Raw genomic sequence first — 20,545 nt, forward strand, 5'->3', positions numbered from 1 at the left:
GTATGAACGACCTCCACACCGGGGAGCCTTCGGGGCGACGAGTTCCGGGCGGCTTGCCGGCGACCTCTGCAGCAGCAGCCATGGTCCCAGGACGGACGCGGCCACCGGAAGGCTCTCGTTCGCGTCCCCGCTCAAGGGATGCGAACCAGCCATCAAAGCCAAAGAGCGGGCCGCTCCGAAGCGCACCGGCAGGTCCTCGCTCCCGCCCTCGCCACGAAAGCGAGGAAGAGGGCGGAATGTTGCATCCTAGCTGGGTAGCAACAGTTCGCCTTCCCCGGCATGGCTGGAGGACGTCTCCTCCGCAGAGCTGGAGGATGGTTTCCACCACCAGAAGCTGGAAGAAGAGGTGGCCAGTCGACCCGCGCGGGAGGTAGAGCCCCGGCTCGCCTCGCTCTCCGCCCCAGCAAGGATGATGAACATCCTTGAAGCTGAGGGCGGGACCAAGATCGCAGCCCGGCTTGCTTCTCCCCATCCAGGGGCTGGTGGTCACCATCTCGGGTGACCACCGGCGAGGGGATGCAGCCGGGCCGCGTGATGAAAATCCTTGAAGCCGAACGATGGCTGAAAGGTACCAACTCCCACGGAGTTGCGTTCCCCCAACGACAAGGCGGAAGGACTGCGGGTGTCCGCCATCCGGGGGCTCGGAAGGTGGAAAGACACGATGCATAAGGGAGCGCGAAGACATGGTCGCCCTTCAAGGGGGTCACCCTCCTTTTAAAGGCGACTCTCCCTGCCTGCGTCCCCAGCCATTGTGGGCTGAGTCTTCCCCAACACGCTCCAAGGTCCTCCCCCTACGGCGCGGGGGCTGGGTCCCACACGTCATGCAAACTAGCCCAGAGCAGAAGAAGCCAAACCGCCACGCGCGGTGCATGCAACCGTCCAGCGGTTACAAGCGCCCCACCACTTTCGCCCAGACCAGCGGATGAAAGGGCGGGCAGCCATGCAGGCGGCATGCAACCGCGCCAAGTGGGCGCACCTCTCCGACTTCCAACGCACCCATCATGGGGGCCCACGCCCACGCGTCATGCAACTGGTGCACCGGTCGCTACGTGCAAGCAACTGCACCGCCACTCGCACCACTGCCACGCCTCCTCGACTGCGAAACCAGTACCGCGACTCGAGGCAACCCTGCGTACGACCCAGCAGGGCCAGCCAGGCGCGACGCTCAATGCGGCCAAAAATGGGCCGACAGTAATGGCGGTGGCAGGCGGGAGCAGCGGTCACGTCGTCAGCCAAGCTTACATCCCATCCTGGGGCAGTGAGAGAGCCCTCTCTCACGGCGTGAAGATGGCGCGCTCGTGTTCCGTTCCTCGAACGGCTCGCGCACGCGCAACGGCCGCCCCGCGAACCACTCGCCCCGTCGCATTAACTCCGCGGCAGGCGGCGCCTCTGGCAGGAGAAGCGAGCGACGCTTCGCCTTCACCATAATGACCGCGTCAAAAAAGGTACGCCACGTCATTCGATTTCGTGTCCTTTTCCTCTTCCTCTTTCTCTCTCTTACAACAGGGACCGGGAAAGGGGGATACCCCGAAAAGGACCCTTCTCCGTGAAGGAAACAGGCTCCGAGCCTCCCTACTGATCAGAGGTTCGAAGGCTGGCCCCTCGGAGGGGTTCAACAGCCGCCTCAGAGCGCGTGGGCTCCACACCCACTACTGGTCAGAGGTTCGAAGGCCGGCCCCTCGGAAGGGTTCAACGGCTGCCTCAGGCCACTCGGGCTCCGCGCCCACTACTGATCAGGGGTTCGAAGGCTGGCCCTCGAAGGGTTCACAGCCACCTCAGACACAGAGCGAGGGATGACCATGGGTACGTTCGATACATAACCAAGGCTCGGGCTACGCTCCCGAGGTACCCTAGGACATTTCCAAGACCAGCGGGAACGATCTTGTAACAGAATCCCATCAGAGGGAGGCATCGAGCCCTCGGACCTCGTCGACAGGGGACCGGGTCCGACAGATCACCCGCAGGTACTTTTGGGCGCGCCTCTGGGCCTCTAGCCGACCCCTAACAAATGGGGCACAGACGTCCGCTCGGATTACCCGCCAGCAGCTCACCAGAGACACCATGTTCGGCGCCCTCCGAGGGCAACATAGCGCTCTCCCCCCTCCTCCTTGCGGAAAGGCGACGCAAGGGCGTATGTAAAAAAGTCGAGTCTGTCCCTGACCGTCCTCTCGCCCTGTACAGAGGCTCGGGGGCTGCTCTCGCAAACCCGGCTCCGGCCAAACCGTTGACAGCGTCAACATACCAGCCCGAGAACTTGGGACCCGACCGTGCACCCGGGCTACGACCAGCTCGCATGAGGGGAACAACCAGACCAACCGAAGCATTGCGCGAGGCATTAAGACCTCGGAGGAGTCAAACCACTCCTCCGAGGCCTCGGAGGCTACACCCGGCGGGTGCGCTCGCGCGCACCCACCGGAATAAAACGCAACCGAGAAAGGCTGGTCCCCTTGCAAAAAAGTGCGACAAAAGCCTCCAAGCGAGTATTAACACTCCCTTCGAGGCTCGGGGGCTACTGTCGGGGACCATAATTAGGGGTACCCTCAAGGCTCCTAATTCTCAGCTGGTAACCCCCATCAGCACAAAGCTGCAAAGGCCTGATGGGTGCGACTAAGTCAGGGATCGGTCCATTCGAGAGACTCGATCACGCCTCGCCCGAGCCTAGCCTCGGGCAAGGGCAGCCGACCCCGGAGGATCTCCGTCTCGCCCGAGGCCCCCTCCGGCGACGAACATACTTCTGGCTCGCCCGAGGCCCAGTCTTCGCCAAGAAGCAACCCTGGCCGAATCGCCACGCCAACCGACCAAATCGCAGGGGCATTTAATGCAAAGGTGGCCTGACACCTTTATCCTGACGCGCGTCCTCCAGTCGACAGAGCCGAAGTGACCACAGTCACTTCGCCGCTCCACTGACCGACCTGACAGAAGGACAGCGCCGCCTGCGCCGCTCCGACTGCTGTGCCGCTCGACAGAGTGAGGCTGACAGGCAGTCAGGCCCGGCCTCAGGCACCATAGGAAACTCCGCTCCGCCCGACCCAGGGCTCGGACTTGGGCTCAGCCCCGGAAGACGGCGAACTCCGCTCCGCCCGACCCAGGGCTCGGACTCGGGCTCAGCCCCGGAAGACGGCGAACTCCGCTCCGCCCGACCTAGGGCTCGGACTTGGGCTCAGCCCCGGAAGACGGCGAACTCCGCTCCGCCCGACCCAGGGCTCGGACTTGGGCTTAGCCCCGGAAGACGGCGAACTCCGATCCGCCCGACCTAGGGCTCGGACTTGGGCTCAGCCCCAGAAGACGGCGAACTCCGCTCCGCCCGACCCAGGGCTCGGACTCGGGCTCAGCCCCAGAAGACGACGAACTCCGCTTCGCCCGACCCTAGGGCTCGGACTCAGCCCTGGCCTCAGCCGACGGTATCCGCCTCGCCCGACCCAGGGGCTCGGACTCGACCTCGGCCACGGAAGACAGACTCGACCTCGACCTCGGAGGAGCCTCCACATCGCCCAACCTAGGGCGCGGACCGACCACGTCAACAGGAGGCGCCATCATTACCCTACCCCAAGCTGACTCAGGCTACGGGGAACAAGACCGGTGTCTCATCTGGCTCGCTCCGCCAGACAAGTAATGATGGCACCCCGCACGCTCTCTGACGACGGTGGCTCTCAACCCCCTTACGGAAGCAAGAGGACGTCAGCAAGGACTCAACAGCCCCGACAGCTGTCCTTCCGCCAGGCTCCAGCGCTCCTCCGACGGCCACGACACCACACGAACCGGGTGCTAAAACCTCTCCGGCTGCCATGATGGCATGTACTTAGGGCGTTAGCTCTCATCCGCTAGACACATTAGCACTCTGCTACACCCCAATTGTACACCTGGATCCTCTCCTTACGTCTATAAAAGGAAGGACCAGGGCCCTCTTAGAGAGGGTTGGCCGCGCGGGGAAGAGGACGGGACTGGCGCTCGCGTGAGGCCGCTCGCTCCCTCCCGCGTGGAACGCTTGTAACCCCCTACTGCAAGCGCACCCGACTTGAGCGCGGGACGAACACGAAGGCCGCAGGATTTCCACCTCTCTCACGCTTTCTTCCCCCCTTCGCGCTCGGCCTCGCGCCGACCCATCTGGGCTGGGGCACGCGGCGACATTCTCACTCGTCGGCCCAGGGACCCCCGGTCTCGAAACGCCGACAAGATTCAACTCTATGCAACAGTCGCATGTGTACGAAAGACAAATAAAAAATGAAATAATACATGGTAGTTGATATAGAGTTAAGATATGAAGTAAATATGATCGTGGAGGATTATGTTACAAATTTAAAAAGTTTGATAATAAGAATATAATATTTTTTAGAGTAGAAATTTAGAGTTGCATAAGGCCTAGTTTGAATACTTTGGGATTAGAGTGTTTTGGAGGGATTGGAAAGGGTGTAAATCTCTAATAGATCAAATACTCTCAATACATCTCAATCCACTTCAATCCCACTCATTACTAGAGTACCCAAACTAGGCCCAAACTAGACCTATGTGGGATAGCGAGTTCAATCTCGACGGCTTCCCTGCCTTCCACTACACTCGCAGAGTCGCAGGCAGTCACTTTGCGGCGAGACGCTTGTGTCGCTCCTTTCCACCCTCAGTCTCAGTCCTCTCATGATCTCATTCCCCAATCGGCGACATTTCCAGCAATTTGGTAGTTTCCCACGCAGGCTGCGCGCAAGCAACCATCCCACCCCTCTTCCGCGGCAGTCCACTGCCTCCCGGAAAATCCCACCTCGCTCCGATCCAACCCGTCCCCGCAACCAGCGCAGCCGCCGCGACGGGGTCCGACTCCCGGCCGATCTCCCGCCTCCACCAGCGCCACGGTGAGTGGCCGCCCCTCCCGATCGGTTCCTTCGATCGGGCCGCATCTTCCCTACCCTTCCCTCACTCTCTCCATTCATCCTGGAATCCGTTAGTGATGCATTCGGGTTCAGAGCTGCTGCGGTCGCAGAGATTATATGGTGCTAGGATACACTGATTACGCTGTAGGGTTTGTTTCGTGAGTAGCTCTGATCTCACGGAATGGTTTGACCGGAAATGAATGCAGCGAAATCAGTTGCTAGGCCTCGTAGGGTATCTGAAATCTGAACATGATGGTTTTAGATGTCAGGCTTTCATATACACTTATATGAACACTTACATGACGAGTTCTATTTAGAATTGGTGATGTAGATGAATTGTCCCGCAACCTTGTTGAATCTTCTAAAGCATCTACTATGTATTTTTCTATACAGACACGTTTGAAGTGTTGTTGATGAGACAGAATGCATATTCTAGATGCAGTTTGTTTTTTATAGTTGGCGTTTTTAGATGAAATGTTAATTTACTTTACATACTTGAAATAGGTCTTTTTACTGTATTAACAAGCAAGAACCAGATTAGGTGCAGGGGGCTGCATTTCCCTCTGGCCATTCCCTAAAAAGGAACAAGCGAGGTTGTTCCTTGTTCGCAATCCAGACATCTGGATTTCAGATGGGGCAACTGATGTATAGCAGCCATGCTCAAAATGGTCAGTAGTATGTTGCATCATTTGTTGGGTTGAATGTCCCCAATCTGTATGACATTAGAATTGAGGTTTTCATATGGTTTGAAGTTTATATATGAGGTGGATGATTATTCTATTTTAAGAACCTGTTTGCTTTGTGGAGGATTGGTAATTCTACTGGCAGTATTTGAATGGCCTTTATCAAACTTATGATCTAGTTCCGTTCTGATGATTGTATTGTGCAATTATGGGCACATTTGGTTCTTCACCTATTCTTGCTGGGCAAGGATTTGATCTTCTCCTGCTGTGTTTGGATGTTTGGCTAGGATTGCCAGCATTTCCCCTTGCTACCTGACACCCGCAGAGAGCTAAAATAGCTCTCCTGGCTAAGCAAGCTTCCCGGGGCATGTGCCGATAAGGTGAAACAATCTTGTCTGGGAACTAGCTGTATATTTATATCGAAGGGATTATAAGTATTATTGCTTTTGCGCAAGGCCATGCGTGCTATAATCTCTGTTAGCAGATCAGATTCTCTGCCGTCAACTTGGGCTCCGAATCAGCTATATATGGCTACCTAGCCCCTGATTGATCCTGATTGAGTCTGATTGATAGCTATAAGGATAGCTAGAGATATGAGGGGATCCCGATTGGCTCCATCACTATAGATAGGGATATGAGGAGATCTGATTTGTTTTGTTTCTATAAACCACACAAATCTCCTCCCTACATATATTTAACCTCAGCTCTCTCATCTATTTATCAAATATACATCAGTTCATCTGCTTTCATGGTATCACGAGTCTAGGTTTCACCCTGCTCACTTCCGCTGTCTAGCGCGCCTCATGGTGCTGCTTCAACTCCCTCTCAGCGCGCCTCCAGTGCTGCTCCCGTGGCTGCTGCATCCTGCGCGCTGCTCATGGCTGGAGACCATTCTCCCCTAGCCCCTCCTCTTGCGGCTGATGCCCACCCTGGCGCGCTCGCTGCTGCCGAGGCAGAGCACGCCCAACAGGAAAAGGCTTCCGGCCTCCACGCCCGCGATCTCGCCCTTGCGCGCGCTCGTGAGGCTGAACGTGAGGCTCAAGGGGATCTCTCCATCACCGACTACTGCCACAAGCTCAAGGGGATGGCCGACGCGCTCGGTGACCTTGGCGAGCCAATCCCTGACCGCACTCTCGTCCTCAACGTCATCCGCGGCCTCAACGACCGGTTCAACATCATTGGTCTTCATCTTCGACGCGGGTGACCTCTCCCAACCTTCTTGGCGGTGAGAAACGATCTTCTCCTTGAGGAGCTGACGATGGCGCATCAATTTGCTACATCGTCCACCGCTTTGCTCGCCTCCGCCCCGCCTAAGCCGCTGTCCAAGCTGAAGCATCAACTATACTAGCAGCAGTGCGGCAAGCGTGCTGGCAAGAAAGGTGGTCGCTAGCAACCCATTAGGGCGGCTCCCGGTGCCCCCCAGCCCGGCTCCGGTCCCACTATGGGTGGACAGTGGCCCGACCCCTACAACCCATGGTCTGGGTCCATCCACATGTGGCCTGGCTCGCGGGCTCTCGGCGTGCCTTTGGCTCCTCATCATGCTATTCCTTCACGGCACCCGTCGACACAGCAGCCCAAGTCCCTTCTCATCGACGTTTAGGGGCAGTGTACTGGGTCCAACCGCAGCCCTGGTATTCGACGACTCCGCAACCGTGGACGACTCCACCTCCTGGCTTCTATAGCCTGACACCGTCCCTCCCTTCCTGGGATTAGCAGGCTCTACCCTCCAACTTCCAAACTATGACGTTGCAGCCCCCAGCGGAACTAGTGGTTCTTCAACTCCGACGCTATGACTCATGTCCTCCGATGCCGGTATTCTCTCCTGATCCACTCCTACACAACAACCTTATTCCATTATTGTCGGTAACGGAAACTCTATTCCTGTCACGGTGTCACGTCCACTGGTCATACTGTTCTTCCCAACTCCCTTCACCTTAATAATGTTCTTGTTGCACCTAACCTTATTAAGAATCTTATTTCTGTGCGTCAGTTTACTTCCGACAATAACTGCTCCATTGAATTTAACCCTTTTGGTTGTTTTGTGAAGGATCTTCCCTCTCGGGGAGAGATCGTCCGCTGTGACAGTTCGGTCCGCTCTACTCGCTACGGTTTTCAGCTTCCGCCTCGCATGTCGCTGTCTCTCCATCATTGTGGCATCAACGTCTTGGACATCCTGGTCGTGAAGTTATGTCTAAACTAGCACACACTTTAGGGCTCCCTTGTAATAAAAGTGCTGCTAGCGATACTCTATGTCATGCTTATCAGTTGGGTCATCACATCCGTCTTCCTTTTAGCATGTCGTCATCCTGTGCAACTAAGAATTTCCAGTTAATTCATTGTGATCTTTGGACTTCACCTGTCCTCAGTATTTTTGGTTTTAAATATTACCTGGTTATTCTTGATGATTGCTCACATTACCTTTGAATTTTTCCCCTACGCCTCAAATCTAACACTTTTACCACCCTCACTAATTTCTTCACCTATGTGCATACCCAATTTGGCATTTCCATCCAGGGAGTTTAGTGTGATAACGACGCGAGTTTGATAACTCCAGCTCCCGCACTTTCTTCCTCACCAACGACGTTCATCTTCGGATGTCCTGCCCCTACACTTCACCTCAGAATGGTAAAGCCGAACGTATTATTTGCACTATCAATGACACCATCCGTTCACTCCTTTTTCAGGCCGACGTCCCTCCTTACTGGGTTGAGGCTCTCAACACCGCCACTCGTCTTTTGAACATCTTGCCCACCAAGACACCTCACTTCCCCACACCTCACTATGTCCTCTTCGGCGTAGCTCCAGCATATACTCACCTTCCTGTCTTTGGTTGCAAATGTTATCCCAACTTATCTTCCACTACCCCACACAAACTCGCCCCCGCTCTACCTTGTGTGTCTTCTTTGGCTATTTCGATCATCACAAAGGGTATACATGTACATTCACTCCAACAAGATCATCATTTCTCGCCATGCGGTCTTCGACGACTCATCTTTTCCCTTAACCGAGCATTCTTCCACACCGTCTGCTACGGATTTCGAGTTTTGTTGGACACCGACTCTCCTGCCCGCTCCTATTGGATCAGCACGTTCTTGTCTTCCTGCAGGTTTTACAGAGGTTCCCGCATAGCCATGTGCGAGCACCAACGGAGTCTTCCGCACAGCCACGTGTAGCCTCCGCAGCAGCTAGCCCATACATATCTGTGCAGCGTCCTGCAGTTGTATCGGGGAGGTCTCCCCTGCAACCTGCGGCATCCAACGCTACTCCGATAGCCATGGATGGTCGTACCACGACACCACCTGGTGACATGCGTGCTAAGCCATGTCCTGTACCTCACCGATTTGATGGGTTTGTCTACACCCGTCGTTTTGCTCCAACCACGACATCAGTCGCTCCGGCTCCTGCTGCAACCCCTTCACCACCAGCAGCATCTGTCGCTGCTACACCTCCGACTGCTGCTCCTCCTCCACCGCCGGCAGCACCTGTATGTGCCTCTCCACCGGTACCTGCAGGGGCAGCACCCCAACTTCCACCTGGTGATGTCCATGTTCTCCGGTTGTCAATTATCATTGCATGACTACTCGAGCTAAGCTGGGGTTCAGACAGCTTGCGCTCTTTCATGTGGCGCAGCTCTCCCCTGTGCCACAGACATATCGAGCTGCCCTTGCTGACCCTCATTGGCGCCAGACTATGGAAGAGGAGTTCTGAGCTCTTTTGGGGAACAATACTTGCGATCTAGTTCCTCGCCCATCGTCTGCCAATGTTGTCTCAGGCAAGTGGGTTTTCAAACATAAGTTTCATGTTGATGCTGATGGTTCTCTTGAAAGATACAAGGCTCGTTGGGTTCTTCGTGGTTTTTCATGTTGATGGTTCTTCATGCTGATGTACGTGGCACTCTACACCTCGGACTAATGCTTCGCCCTTCTCCACAGACTGAGCAAGTGGTTTACTTTGATGCTGACTGGGCTGGTTGTCCCGATACACGCAATTCCACCTCCGGCTATGCAGTGTTCTTTGGCGATAGCCTTATCTCCTGGTCTTCCAAGCGACAGAATACTATTTCCTGCTCCAGTGCCGAGGCTGAATATCGTGTTGTTGCTAATGCTGTAGCCGAAGCTACCTGGATGTGCCAACTTCTTCTTGAGCTGCATGCTCCCCCTGAAGCGCACTACCCTGGTTTGCTGCGACAATATCAGCACTGTCTACATGTCCTCCAACCAGGTTCAGCATCAGCGTACAAAGCATATCGAGATTGATCTTCATTTTGTTCGCGAGCGGGTTGCTCTTGGTGACATTCATGTCCCCACGACTTCCCAGTACGCAGACATCTTCACCAAAGGACTGCCCTATGCTGTGTTCACTGAGTTCCGGTCCAGTTTGCACGTCCAAGCTCTCGACACTCCGACTGTAGGGGGGGGGTGAGAGCACCTAGAGGGGGGGGGGGTGAATAGGTGATCCTGTGAAACTTAACTTTATAGCCACAAAAAGTTGTTAAGTGTTAGCACAATAATCGCCAAGTGGCTAGAGAGGAGTCTCAACAAAACACAATACCACAAGAGATCAAACACAGAGATGACACAGTGGTTTATCCCGTGGTTCGGCCAAGACCAACGCTTGCCTACTCCACGTTGTGGCGTCCCAACGGACGAGGGTTGCAATCAACCCCTCTCAAGCGGTCCAAAGACCAACTTGAATACCACGGTGTTTTGCTTTGCCTTTCAATATCCCGTTTGCGAGGAATCTCCACAACTTGGAGCCTCTCGCCCTTACACTTGAGATTCACAAAGAAATACGGAGTAAGGGAGGAACTAGCAACGCACACAAGACTCAAAATCAGAGCAACAGCACGCACACAAGTCGCAACAAGAGCTCGCAACACAACTCAATGAGTTCACAACTCAACTAGAGCTCTAGATGCTATCACAATGAACCGAATGCGCGGAATCGATGTCTTGGTGCTTAGGAATGTTGTAGGAATGCTTGGTGTACTCCTCCATGCGCCTAGGGGTCCCTTTTATAGCCCCAAGGCAGCTAGGAGCCGTTGAGAGCAAATCTGGAAGGCTGATTCTGCCTTCTGTCAACTGGTGCACCGGACAGTCCGGTGCACACCGGACACTGTCCGGTGCCCGATTTCCTTCCTAAAATGGCGCGGCCGACCGTTGCAGATCTGGGAGCCGTTGGCGCACCGGACATGTCCGGTGCACACCGGACAGTCCGGTGCCCCCTTCCGACCGTTGGCCCGGCCACGTGTCGCGCGCAGATTCCGCGGCCGACCGTTGGCTTGGTCGACCGTTGGCTCACCGGACAGTCCGGTGCACACCGGACAGTCCGGTGAATTTTAGCCGTACGCCGTCTGCGAATTCCCGAGAGCGGCCACTTCACTCCGAGTCAGCCTGGCGCACCGGACACTGTCCGGTGCACCACCGGACAGTCCGGTGTGCCAGACTGAGCTGAGTCTTGGCTGTACACAGCCAAGCCTTTTTCACCTCTTTTCTTCTCTTCTTCTTTCTGTTTCTAACACTTAGACAAGTATATTAGTACACAAAACCAATGTACTAAGGCTTAGAAACATACCTTTACTCTTGATTTGCACTTTGTCCATCCATGAGCATAAATTCATATTTAAGCACTTGTGTTGGCACTCAATCACCAAAATACTTAGAAATGGCCCAAGGGCACATTTCCCTTTCAGGGGGGCTTAGCAGATCAGATTCTCTGCCATCATCTTGGCTCCCAATCAGCTATATATGACGACCTAGCCCCTGATTGAGTCTGATTGATAGTTATAAGGATAGCTAGAGATATGAGGGGATCCTGATTGGCTCCATTACTATAGATAGGGATATGAGGAGATCTGATTGGTTCTGTTTCTATAAACCACACAGATCTCCTCCCTACATATATGTAACCTCAGCTCTCTCATCTATTCATCAAATATACAGCAGTTCATCTGCTTTCAATCTCCAATGCCGTACTTTTATCTTAGAATTTTAGTTGCTTTTTGCTCCACATGTTTGCATATTTAGATGTGATGGTGCCATAACTGGAAATTTACTGTATTTCAGTGTTCTACCTGGAAGGGCATGATTCTGGAGTTTCCTTGAGAAAGGGAGTAAGTGCTCAAGGATGGCCTCAAGGGCTATCATCAGGAGGAGGAATGACATTCTACGGCACACTCATGTGCCTATTTTGTCCCCTTCATTCACTAGCACAATTGGGCAAGGACAATTTGATTGTGAGGTTGATCATCAAAGATCTGTATGTTACTTTTCAAAGGAAAGTTTAGCAGATTCTAATCATGCTATGGCACATTGTACTTTAAATAAGCGAAAGCTTTGTCATCTCAGTAGCGGTTTCGCATGGCATCCAGCTTGTGAGGTTTCTCTTCCTACTTATGGTTCTAGAGCACAGAACTTTGTATTCCCATTGGGAGTCAGGTGTTTCCTGCAGTCAGTCCGCACCACATCAAACACAACTGCACAGGGTCAAGTTCATATTATGGACAAGAAGAGTGAGGATGAGAAGCAGAAGCAACAAAAAAAGGAGGCATCCCCTGAAGAATGTGATCAGGCAGTGGAAGGATTAAGCACTGCAAAAGCGAAAGCAAAAGCTAAGCTGGAGGAAGTGCAAAAGACTGACCAATCAGTGGTACAGAAATTATGGGCAAAGCTTCTTGGTATTGGCCCTGCTTTACGAATTATTGCTTCAATGAGCAGGTCTTTGTTTCCCCCATGAAATTGAAGCACTGCTATACCATTCTTTTTTATCGGTGGTTTTTGTTTAGATATTCAGTGTTTGATATATATTTATTTTTGTGGGCTTTAGAGCTGATTGGGCTGCAAAGTTGAAGCATTGGAAGGATGAATTTATTTCTACACTGCAGCATTATTGGTTGGGCACTAAGCTACTCTGGGCAGATGTTAGAATCTCATCAAGGCTGTTAGTTAAACTTGCTAGTGGAAAGAGCCTCACAAGACGAGAGAGGCAGCAGCTCACACGCACAACAGCAGATCTATTCAGGCTAGTACCTTTTGCAGTTTTTATTATCGTTCCATTCATGGAGCTCTTGCTGCCAGTGTTCCTCAAGTTGTTCCCAAACATGTTGCCATCCACTTTCCAGGACAAAATGAAAGAAGAGGTTTGACCTAGAACAATTAATCTGTCTTGTCAATAGAATTACTAAATGCTAACATGGCTCATACTGCATTCGTCTTGCTCCATACAGGAGGCCCTAAAAAGGAAACTGAAAGCAAGGATGGAATATGCAAAGTTTTTACAAGACACTGCTAAAGAAATGGCGAAGGAAGTTCAAACATCACGCAGTGGAGAAATGAAACAGACTGCTGAAGATCTGGATGAGTTCTTGAATAAGGTGTCATCTTCTTGCATGCTTAGTATGTTCACTATGTTGTATGTAGCTTCAAGTTTAGAACAAATACCAGTAAACACTTCAAAATTTTGCCTATTGGTGATATACTCAAATTTCCTACTAGGTTAGGAAAGGTGGGCATGCCTCCAATGACGAAATTTTGAGCTTTGCAAAGCTATTTAATGACGAGCTGACTTTGGATAACATGAGCAGGTTTGCGCTTCATATGCTTAATCCCTTGATCATACCAGTTGGCTGATCATCCGTATTCTGCAGACCACGGCTTGTTAATATGTGTAAATACATGGGGATCCAACCTTTTGGCACAGACCACTACTTGCGATTCATGCTTCGGAAGAAACTACAAGAGTATGTCTTCCAATTACCTACTCATGTACACCTGCATTTCCTTTTCAATTCCCAATTTCCCATAGTTAGCATCACCTACTAAAGCAGCATAGGCAGAGATGGGGGAGGGGGGGGGGGCAGGTTGCTTCCATGAGGCACCACCAGTGTCTTACTATGGTTACAATGGTACTGTACTTAGTTGCTACTGATGTGTTGCATTAAGATCAACTGGATAATTTAGGTCTCGCAGAAACCCCAAAAGCCTTTCAGCATCTTATTATTCAATTTAAGTGTAAACTCATGTTTACCAGTTTATATCTACTTTCTCTTACTAGGAGTCTAGGATTAGTAGTTGCCTTCAGGAAAGGAAATATTAACTTGCTATCAACTCTCAACCTGCCTTTTCTCTTTAATTCCCATGGCTAGCAGTAGCTACCAAAGCAGAATAGGCAGAGAGGAGGCCCACATTTTGGTACATCTTATTATTCAAATTTTAAGTAGTGCAAACCTTTGTTTACCAGTTTATATTTATTCTGCAGCATTAAGAATGATGATAAGATGATTCAAGCTGAGGGTGTGGAGTCTCTTTCTGAATATGAGCTTCGACAAGCATGTCGTGAGCGTGGGCACCTTGGTTTGTTGTCAACAGAGGAGATGCGTCAACAGGTTTGTTCAGTGCTACTTCTACTTGGACATTCGATTCTTTTCTGGGCGCCAAGTCGGACATTTGACATCCATGACCCATCTCAGATTCCGAATGCTATTTGCATGCGCAAAAGAAACCTGCCAAGTTGGGCACCAGGTCCAGGGTGAATTCCAATGCCCATGCTTGCTTGTGTCCAAATAACTCTAGGTTTGCTTGCTTTGGATTTTTTTAGGTATGCGAGGGTCTTAAATAAATAAACCATGCTTGGTGATTATTTTTGGTGCCTTAGTGGTTCAACAGATGTTCATGCATTCACACTTTAGTAGTTTACTACCTCCATCCTTTTTTATTTGACGTCAAATAGTGCAAAAACGAACTACACGTCAAATAAAAAATGGAGTATTTTGTTAACCACCTTGAATTCAGGAGTTAAAGTCTCTCTGATGTTTCACATGTATTTTACATAATGTTTCTGTCCCATTCACTAAGTGTCGGATCCAGAAATGATTCAAAGGAGGAGCTACTAAGATAATACTAAAAAAATTGTTCCAACCTTGTGTTAGAATCATCTTCTTCTTGATGAGAAACATATCCATTATATCCCTATAAACATAAGCATTAATTTTATCAACTAACCTAGCAAGTAATTGATGAAACAAAATTAATTAAAATCTAAAAAAAGCAACTTACATAGAGTTCCTGGCCGCAAGCCTGCAACGGCGCTGGTGTCCTGTGTTGGTACTTGCTCTCGCTCGCAAGGGGGCCAACAAGGATGAACAATGATGTCAGCAGGGTTACGTACTAGAAGGCAATAGCTCTGTTAATCTGGCCTCTCACGGGCACTGTGCGGGGGTATTTATAGGTACCTGAGCGCCCAGCGCCTTGTGCTAAGGACGCATGTGCCCTCAGCTACCTAGGTTATCCCCAGAATATTCCCATAAAGCGGGGTTACAGACTGTAATTACAGGGATGCCTTTACAAATTAGGCCCGTAACGCGCGGCGGCCACGCAGGGCCCGTTACGATGGGCCGGATCACACGTGGGCCTCTGAGCTGGACGAGGCCGCACTGTGGGATGACGTCGTCGCAGGTCTTCGTCTGGTGCCGATTCAGCGAAGGGTGTCCCTGCCTGTTTTGTCTCTGTCAGACCAGCGGCTGCAGCGAAGGCTTCGAGCGAAGGGTGGCGTCTTTGCCTTCGCCCCAACATTTGCCCTCCGAGGGACCAGTTCGACAAAGTCACCTGGTGCCGAAGACGTCGCTAGATGGAGGAGACGCTGCCCTCGCTCGAAGTGGTTCCGCGGGGGTTTTTGATATGACCGTTGATTGACGGCGTACTGTTGGATTGCGGGTTTCCCGAAGCGCCGCGCCCTGTTGGATTGCGGGTTTCCCGAAGAGCCGCGCCCTGCCTATAAAAGGGGGCGGGGGTCGGCGCTTTTTGAACTTCACTTTCCGCGCTCCGTGAAAACCCTAGCCGCCTTTTTCGCCGTCTTGCTGCTCGTCTGCCCGCCGTGCTCTTGTTCACCGGTGATCTGGCTCGAGTGAAGCAGACCGCCCGCCGCCGCCGACGGTACGTAGCGATGCCGACCTCCTCTTCTTCCGCTGCTGCTACGCCGCCGGCCGACCCCTCGCCGCCGGCCGCCGCCTCGTCTGAGGAGACGCTGAGTAGTTTGATGGCGGAGGAGTTGCGCGCCGGCGATTCTGTTGATTTTGGCGTGTCGCGGATGTCGTCGGTCCGCGTGCAAGATATGCAGCGGTTGGGTTACTTCGGCGGCGTAGTTGCTCGTGTCCCGGGGACGGAGGAAGTCCCCGAACCGGAGGGCGAGTTGGTTGTTTTCGAGGCGTTCTTCGCCGCCGGTCTCCGCTTGCCTGCGCACCGATTTGTTGGCGAAGTCCTGCGCAGGTTCAACGTTCAGATACATCAGCTGACGCCGAATGCCGTGGTGGCTCTGTCGAAGTATGTCTGGGCGACGACTTCGTACGGCGGACAGCCATCGGTCGAAGTTTTTGCGAAGTATTATTGTTTGCACTGGCAGAAGAGGATGATTGGAGACGAAGTTGCTCAGTTTGGGTCCTGCACGTTCACGCCGAAGACCGGCAAGACCACGATGCAGGTAGTCGAGTTGGTTCCTTGCGCCCGCAACAAGTGGGGCAACTGGAATGAATTTTGGTTTTACGTTGCTGAGGGTACCGTCGAAGGCCATGAGGGACTCCCCGTGTCCGAGATGTGTTCTCATTTTTACTCAGCGTACCCGCCCTTTGAAGTGGCGGAGGAGGATGCGGACGAAGGGGCCCTTCGGTGCGCCGCCGGCCTGAGCAGTGGGCGCGATTTGGTTGAAGAATTTGTGGCGTACGGGGTATGGCCCTTGGCGCATGGCTGGGCGTTGGGCGAAGTGTGCCCTCGCCAGATGCCTTTTCATGGTGGAAGGGTGGTGCGAAGTCCCGCCTTCGCACTGAATCTGCAAAGCCGCGATCCGGCCGCCTTTGTGCGTGAGGCGGAGGATGGGGCGGTGCGGCTCGTTGGACGTTACGTGCCGAGGACAGAGGGCCAGCGCAGCTTTGATATCCGCGGGTCGAATGACCGTTTGAACAGGGTTTTTGAATTAAATCAATTGCCATATGACGGCTATCCTGGTCAAGACGATGTGGACCGCCGTGGGAAGAAACCGGTGGTGGAGACTGGAGACGACCCTGCGCCGGCGGCCGCCCCATCCTCTAAAAAGAGAAAATTAGGTACTGCTATGGGAGGACTTGGGGTTTCTGATGGTTTTGCTAGAGAGTTGATGAGGACGTGCGCGGCCCCGGGGGGAAGGATGTCTTCGCCCGAGCTCCGGGAGTCTTCGGCTCGGATGCTGAGGGTTACCGGGGGTTGTTGGCCTAGGAATGTTCCTATCCCCCGCGCGGCTGGCGAGGACTTTTTTACATCTCGCATGGTTCGTGAATGGAGAGTTTTTCCTTACGGACGGAATATTGCTGCTGTTGTGTCGGCAGTGATGGACAAGGATCGCCAGGGAGCTGCACAAAAGCGCCAGGCGGTTGTCAGGCTCGTTGAAGCCAGGCCGAAGAGGCATCGGGGGGCTGCGAAGGCTGCGGCCCCCGGCGGAGGCAAGCCGCCGCTGGCGGCGAAGTCGGGCACCCCTGCATCTAGCAAGGCGCCGGAGGCTCCAAATCGACGAAGGTGGTGCCGTCGTCCAGCGGAGTGGTGGAGGTCGCGAAGGCGGCCCGAGCGTTGCCGTTGTCAGGCAAACGTGTCGCCGACTTCGCCACCGATATTAATGTGGACGACTATCTTGGTGGTAAGTTGTCGGCTCGTTTTTTTTAATTTATTCGTTGATACGTCGCAGGGTCGGACGAAGGCCAACTTGCTATAGTTGCGCCTGCCGCGGCGACCACGACGGCTGCCGTAGTGCCGAAGCCGAAGGGCGGGGCTCTTAGCGCCGGAGGCGAGGTGTCGGCCTTCGCGGCTGTCAGGGATGAGGCGGGCGCTGCGTCCCGCCGGCTGAAGGAGGTGACAGAGGCGCTAAGTCAGGTCCGCTGAGCTAGACTCTTTTTTTTTCTCGACTTGCTGAGGCCGCGGCCTTACGTGTGTTCTGCAGGTGGCTGACTTCGCCAACCGTACAGCGTCGGGGGCCCTCACGGCAGCTGTGTCTGCCGAAGTCGAGAGACTTCGGACACAACATGCTGACGCCGTCCGTGAAAAATCGGCCGCCGACAGCAAGTGCCGCAAGCTGGCGGATAAGGTGGCCGCGCTGAAGGGAGAGAAGGCTGACCTCCGGCGCCAATTGGCGGGGGAGAGGAGGGAGACCAACGAGGCCCTCGACGCAGGCTGCGCAGGCGGAGGCTAATCTGGCACGGGCGGAGGGCAATCTTGCCAGGGAGCGCGTCGAGCAGCTGCAGGAGCGGCTCATCGCCCTGGAGAGCCGCGTGGAGAGGGCCGAGGCCGCGGCGCGCGCGGAGGCCGAACGGACGCGCAAACAGCTTGTGGATACATACCATGAGCTGGGCGCGCGGACCGGTGACTTCGAAGTGCCGGACCGAGAGCCCGGACTTCGCTGCCTGGAGTGGGTGCAGGAGGAGTTGCAGGCACTCCCCACTGTCGTGGAGGGGTTTATGTCGTATGCCTCCCTGGTCACCTGCGAGGGGGCGATGAACGCGCTCTCTCGCGAAGGGTGCCGACACTTCGAGGTCTTCGACCAAGCTGACGAAGACTTCGAGCGAGATATCTACAAGGTTGAGGACCCCATAGTGAAGGAATCCGCCGGAGCCATCTACGACCGGATGTGGGGTCCGCACGGTCGCGAGGTGGTTAGGGAGCGGGCCGAGACGGCGAGGGCTCAGGTAACGTTTGGCATTTGTTTGGAGTTTGCTGGATGTGGGCTATATGTGGTTTTTGCTGAATTTGCGTGCTGTGACTTAGGCGGCGCGTGGCGAGAGGGTGGATGACTTCGGGGCGTTGAACAGCGCGCTGCCTGACCCGGAGCCGACCCCGGCGGAGGCCGTGTCCGGGGCCGCCCCGGAGCCGCCCCCGGAGATCGCAGAAGGCGCACCGGATACCTCCGCATCCGCTGCGGCCGCGGAGACCTGCCCCCAGAGACCGCCAAAGGCGCGCCTGATGCCCCCGCACCCGCTGCGCCGAGTGCTGAAGATCCTGCGACGGTGGCGGCGGAGGCGACGACGGAGGCAACGGCGGAGGCAACGCAGGTGGCGTAGTGGGTGTAGATAGATAGGGAATTTTGGATATGTTGCTGAATTTTGGTTGCTGCGCAGGTTCAAGATTTTGGGCCTGCGCACACAACCGCCACTACTAAATTTTTGGCGGCTTCGACCGCGGAATGTGGTAATGAATGTGGTGGATCTGCATCTGAGTTTTTTGATTTTGCTGACTCCGGGAGTTCGGTTGAGTGGTCTGAGGAGTCGTCGGAGGAGGACTTGGACTACTTTGCGGCCTTGGATGTGGCTGCGGCGGAGGCTTCGCCGCACGTCGCGGACACAGAAGATGTGCCAGGTCCTAGCACCGGGCGCCGACGACGAAGGGCGGTTGCGAAGCGTAGAGTTAGTGGGGCGGAGGGGGGTCGGCTTCGTGTGAGTAGGGCTGGCCGGCAGGAACTGTTGTCTTTGCCGGCCGCCGTGAGTACAGGTGAAGGGGAACTGCGAAGTCTTTTTGCGGGTGAGGAGCTTAGGATAATGTTATTTAATTATAGGGAGATGTGTATTATTCCTAAGGTTGAGCCGATGTAGAGTGTGGTGCCCTCGCTTGTATATGTGTAAAGGCTTGTAAGATGAGGTTGTGTGCCCTAGCTTGTCTATGCCTGCGAAGGCGTTGTGTACTTGGTCTGTTGTGTTTTGTTATACTGTGTTGGTGCGATTATAGTCGGTCTTGGCGCGGACAGTTTGATGTTGTCGTTTCTGCTTTTGTTGTGCTAGTCCGGCTGCACCCTTAGGCGACTTCTGCGCGGGCAGTCTTCGCGGTAGACTTCGGTTTTTTCGCACTTGTTGTGCTAGTCCGGCTGCATCATTAGGCGACTTCTGCGCGGATAGTCTTCGCGGTAGACTTCGGTTTTTTCGCACTTGTTGTGCTAGTCCGGCTGCACCCTTAGGCGGCTTCTGCGCGGATAGTCTTCGCGGTAGACTTCGGTTTTTTCGCACTTGTTGTGCTAGTCCGGCTGCACCATTAGGCGACTTCTGCGCGGATAGTCTTCGCGGTAGACTTCGGTTTTTTCGCACTTGTTGTGCTAGTCCGGCTGCACCATTAGGCGACTTCTGCGCGGATAGTCTTCGCGGTAGACTTCGGTTTTTTCGCACTTGTTGTGCTAGTCCGGCTGCACCATTAGGCGACTTCTGCGCGGATAGTCTTCGCGGTAGACTTCGGTTTTTTCGCACTTGTTGTGCTAGTCCGGCTGCACCATTAGGCGACTTCTGCGCGGATAGTCTTCGCGGTAGACTTCGGTTTTTTTTGCACTTGTTGTGCTAGTCCGGCTGCACCATTAGGCGACTTCTGCGTGGATAGTCTTCGCGGTAGACTTCGGTTTTTTCGCACTTGTTGTGCTAGTCCGGCTGCACCATTAGGCGACTTCTGCGCGGATAGCCTTCGCGGTAGACTTCGGTTTTTTCGCACTTGTTGTGCTAGTCCGGCTGCACCATTAGGCGACTTCTGCGCGGATTTGTCGCACGCGAGGGTGGCTAGCGCTTAGCCTCGCGGTGACCTCGTATTGGTCGAATGTCGAAGACCGTCGTCGCGGTCTTTTTTCGACGCATGTTTTTGCGGGGGATTTTTCACACATATATTACATGGCTCCGCCTCGTTAAAAACCTCACCCCCCGGGAGGAAAAGAGTGCGGGCCGGTATAAGATTGTTTTTGCGAATTACAAGGGCGAAATCAGCCCTGATGAGTCAAACAAAAAATTTGCGGAGGTTGTCGATGTTCCAGGAGTGCTCCAGGTCTTCGCCGTTTGGCGTTGTGAGCCTGTAAGCGCTGGGGGAAGCTTTCGTCTTGACTATAAAGGGGCCCTCCCACTTGGGCTCCAGCTTGCCCTTGGACTCCGTCCGAGCTGTTCGGACGAGTACGAGGTCCCCTTCGCTGAACTCCCTCGGGATGACTGTGTGGTCGCGCCATGCTTTGGTCTGGGCTTGGTATTTGTTTAGG

General features: G+C 53.9%; 1 protein-coding gene across 2 annotated transcripts in view; it reads left to right on the top strand.

Annotated features, from left to right (window-relative positions):
- The first annotated feature begins 4,457 nt into the window (after positions 1–4,457).
- Positions 4,458–20,545, top strand: part of LOC103646271 (mitochondrial proton/calcium exchanger protein) — a 30,496-nt gene continuing 14,408 nt past the window's right edge. The window contains exons 1-8 of one of the 2 annotated variants that reach the window (XM_008670999.4): positions 4,514–4,841; positions 5,830–5,922; positions 11,608–12,258; positions 12,368–12,680; positions 12,768–12,914; positions 13,036–13,124; positions 13,188–13,280; positions 13,799–13,925. In XM_008670999.4, the coding sequence (XP_008669221.2) occupies positions 11,669–12,258; positions 12,368–12,680; positions 12,768–12,914; positions 13,036–13,124; positions 13,188–13,280; positions 13,799–13,925 (1,359 nt within the window). In that variant the 5' untranslated portion in view covers positions 4,514–4,841; positions 5,830–5,922; positions 11,608–11,668. Of the gene's footprint in view, positions 4,842–5,829; positions 5,923–11,607; positions 12,259–12,367; positions 12,681–12,767; positions 12,915–13,035; positions 13,125–13,187; positions 13,281–13,798; positions 13,926–20,545 lie in introns of both variants that reach the window. The other variant, XM_008670998.2, reaches the window with a different exon arrangement.

The sequence above is a fragment of the Zea mays genome, chromosome 2 (assembly GCF_902167145.1).
Source record: "Zea mays cultivar B73 chromosome 2, Zm-B73-REFERENCE-NAM-5.0, whole genome shotgun sequence".
Lineage (NCBI taxonomy): Eukaryota > Viridiplantae > Streptophyta > Magnoliopsida > Poales > Poaceae > Zea > Zea mays.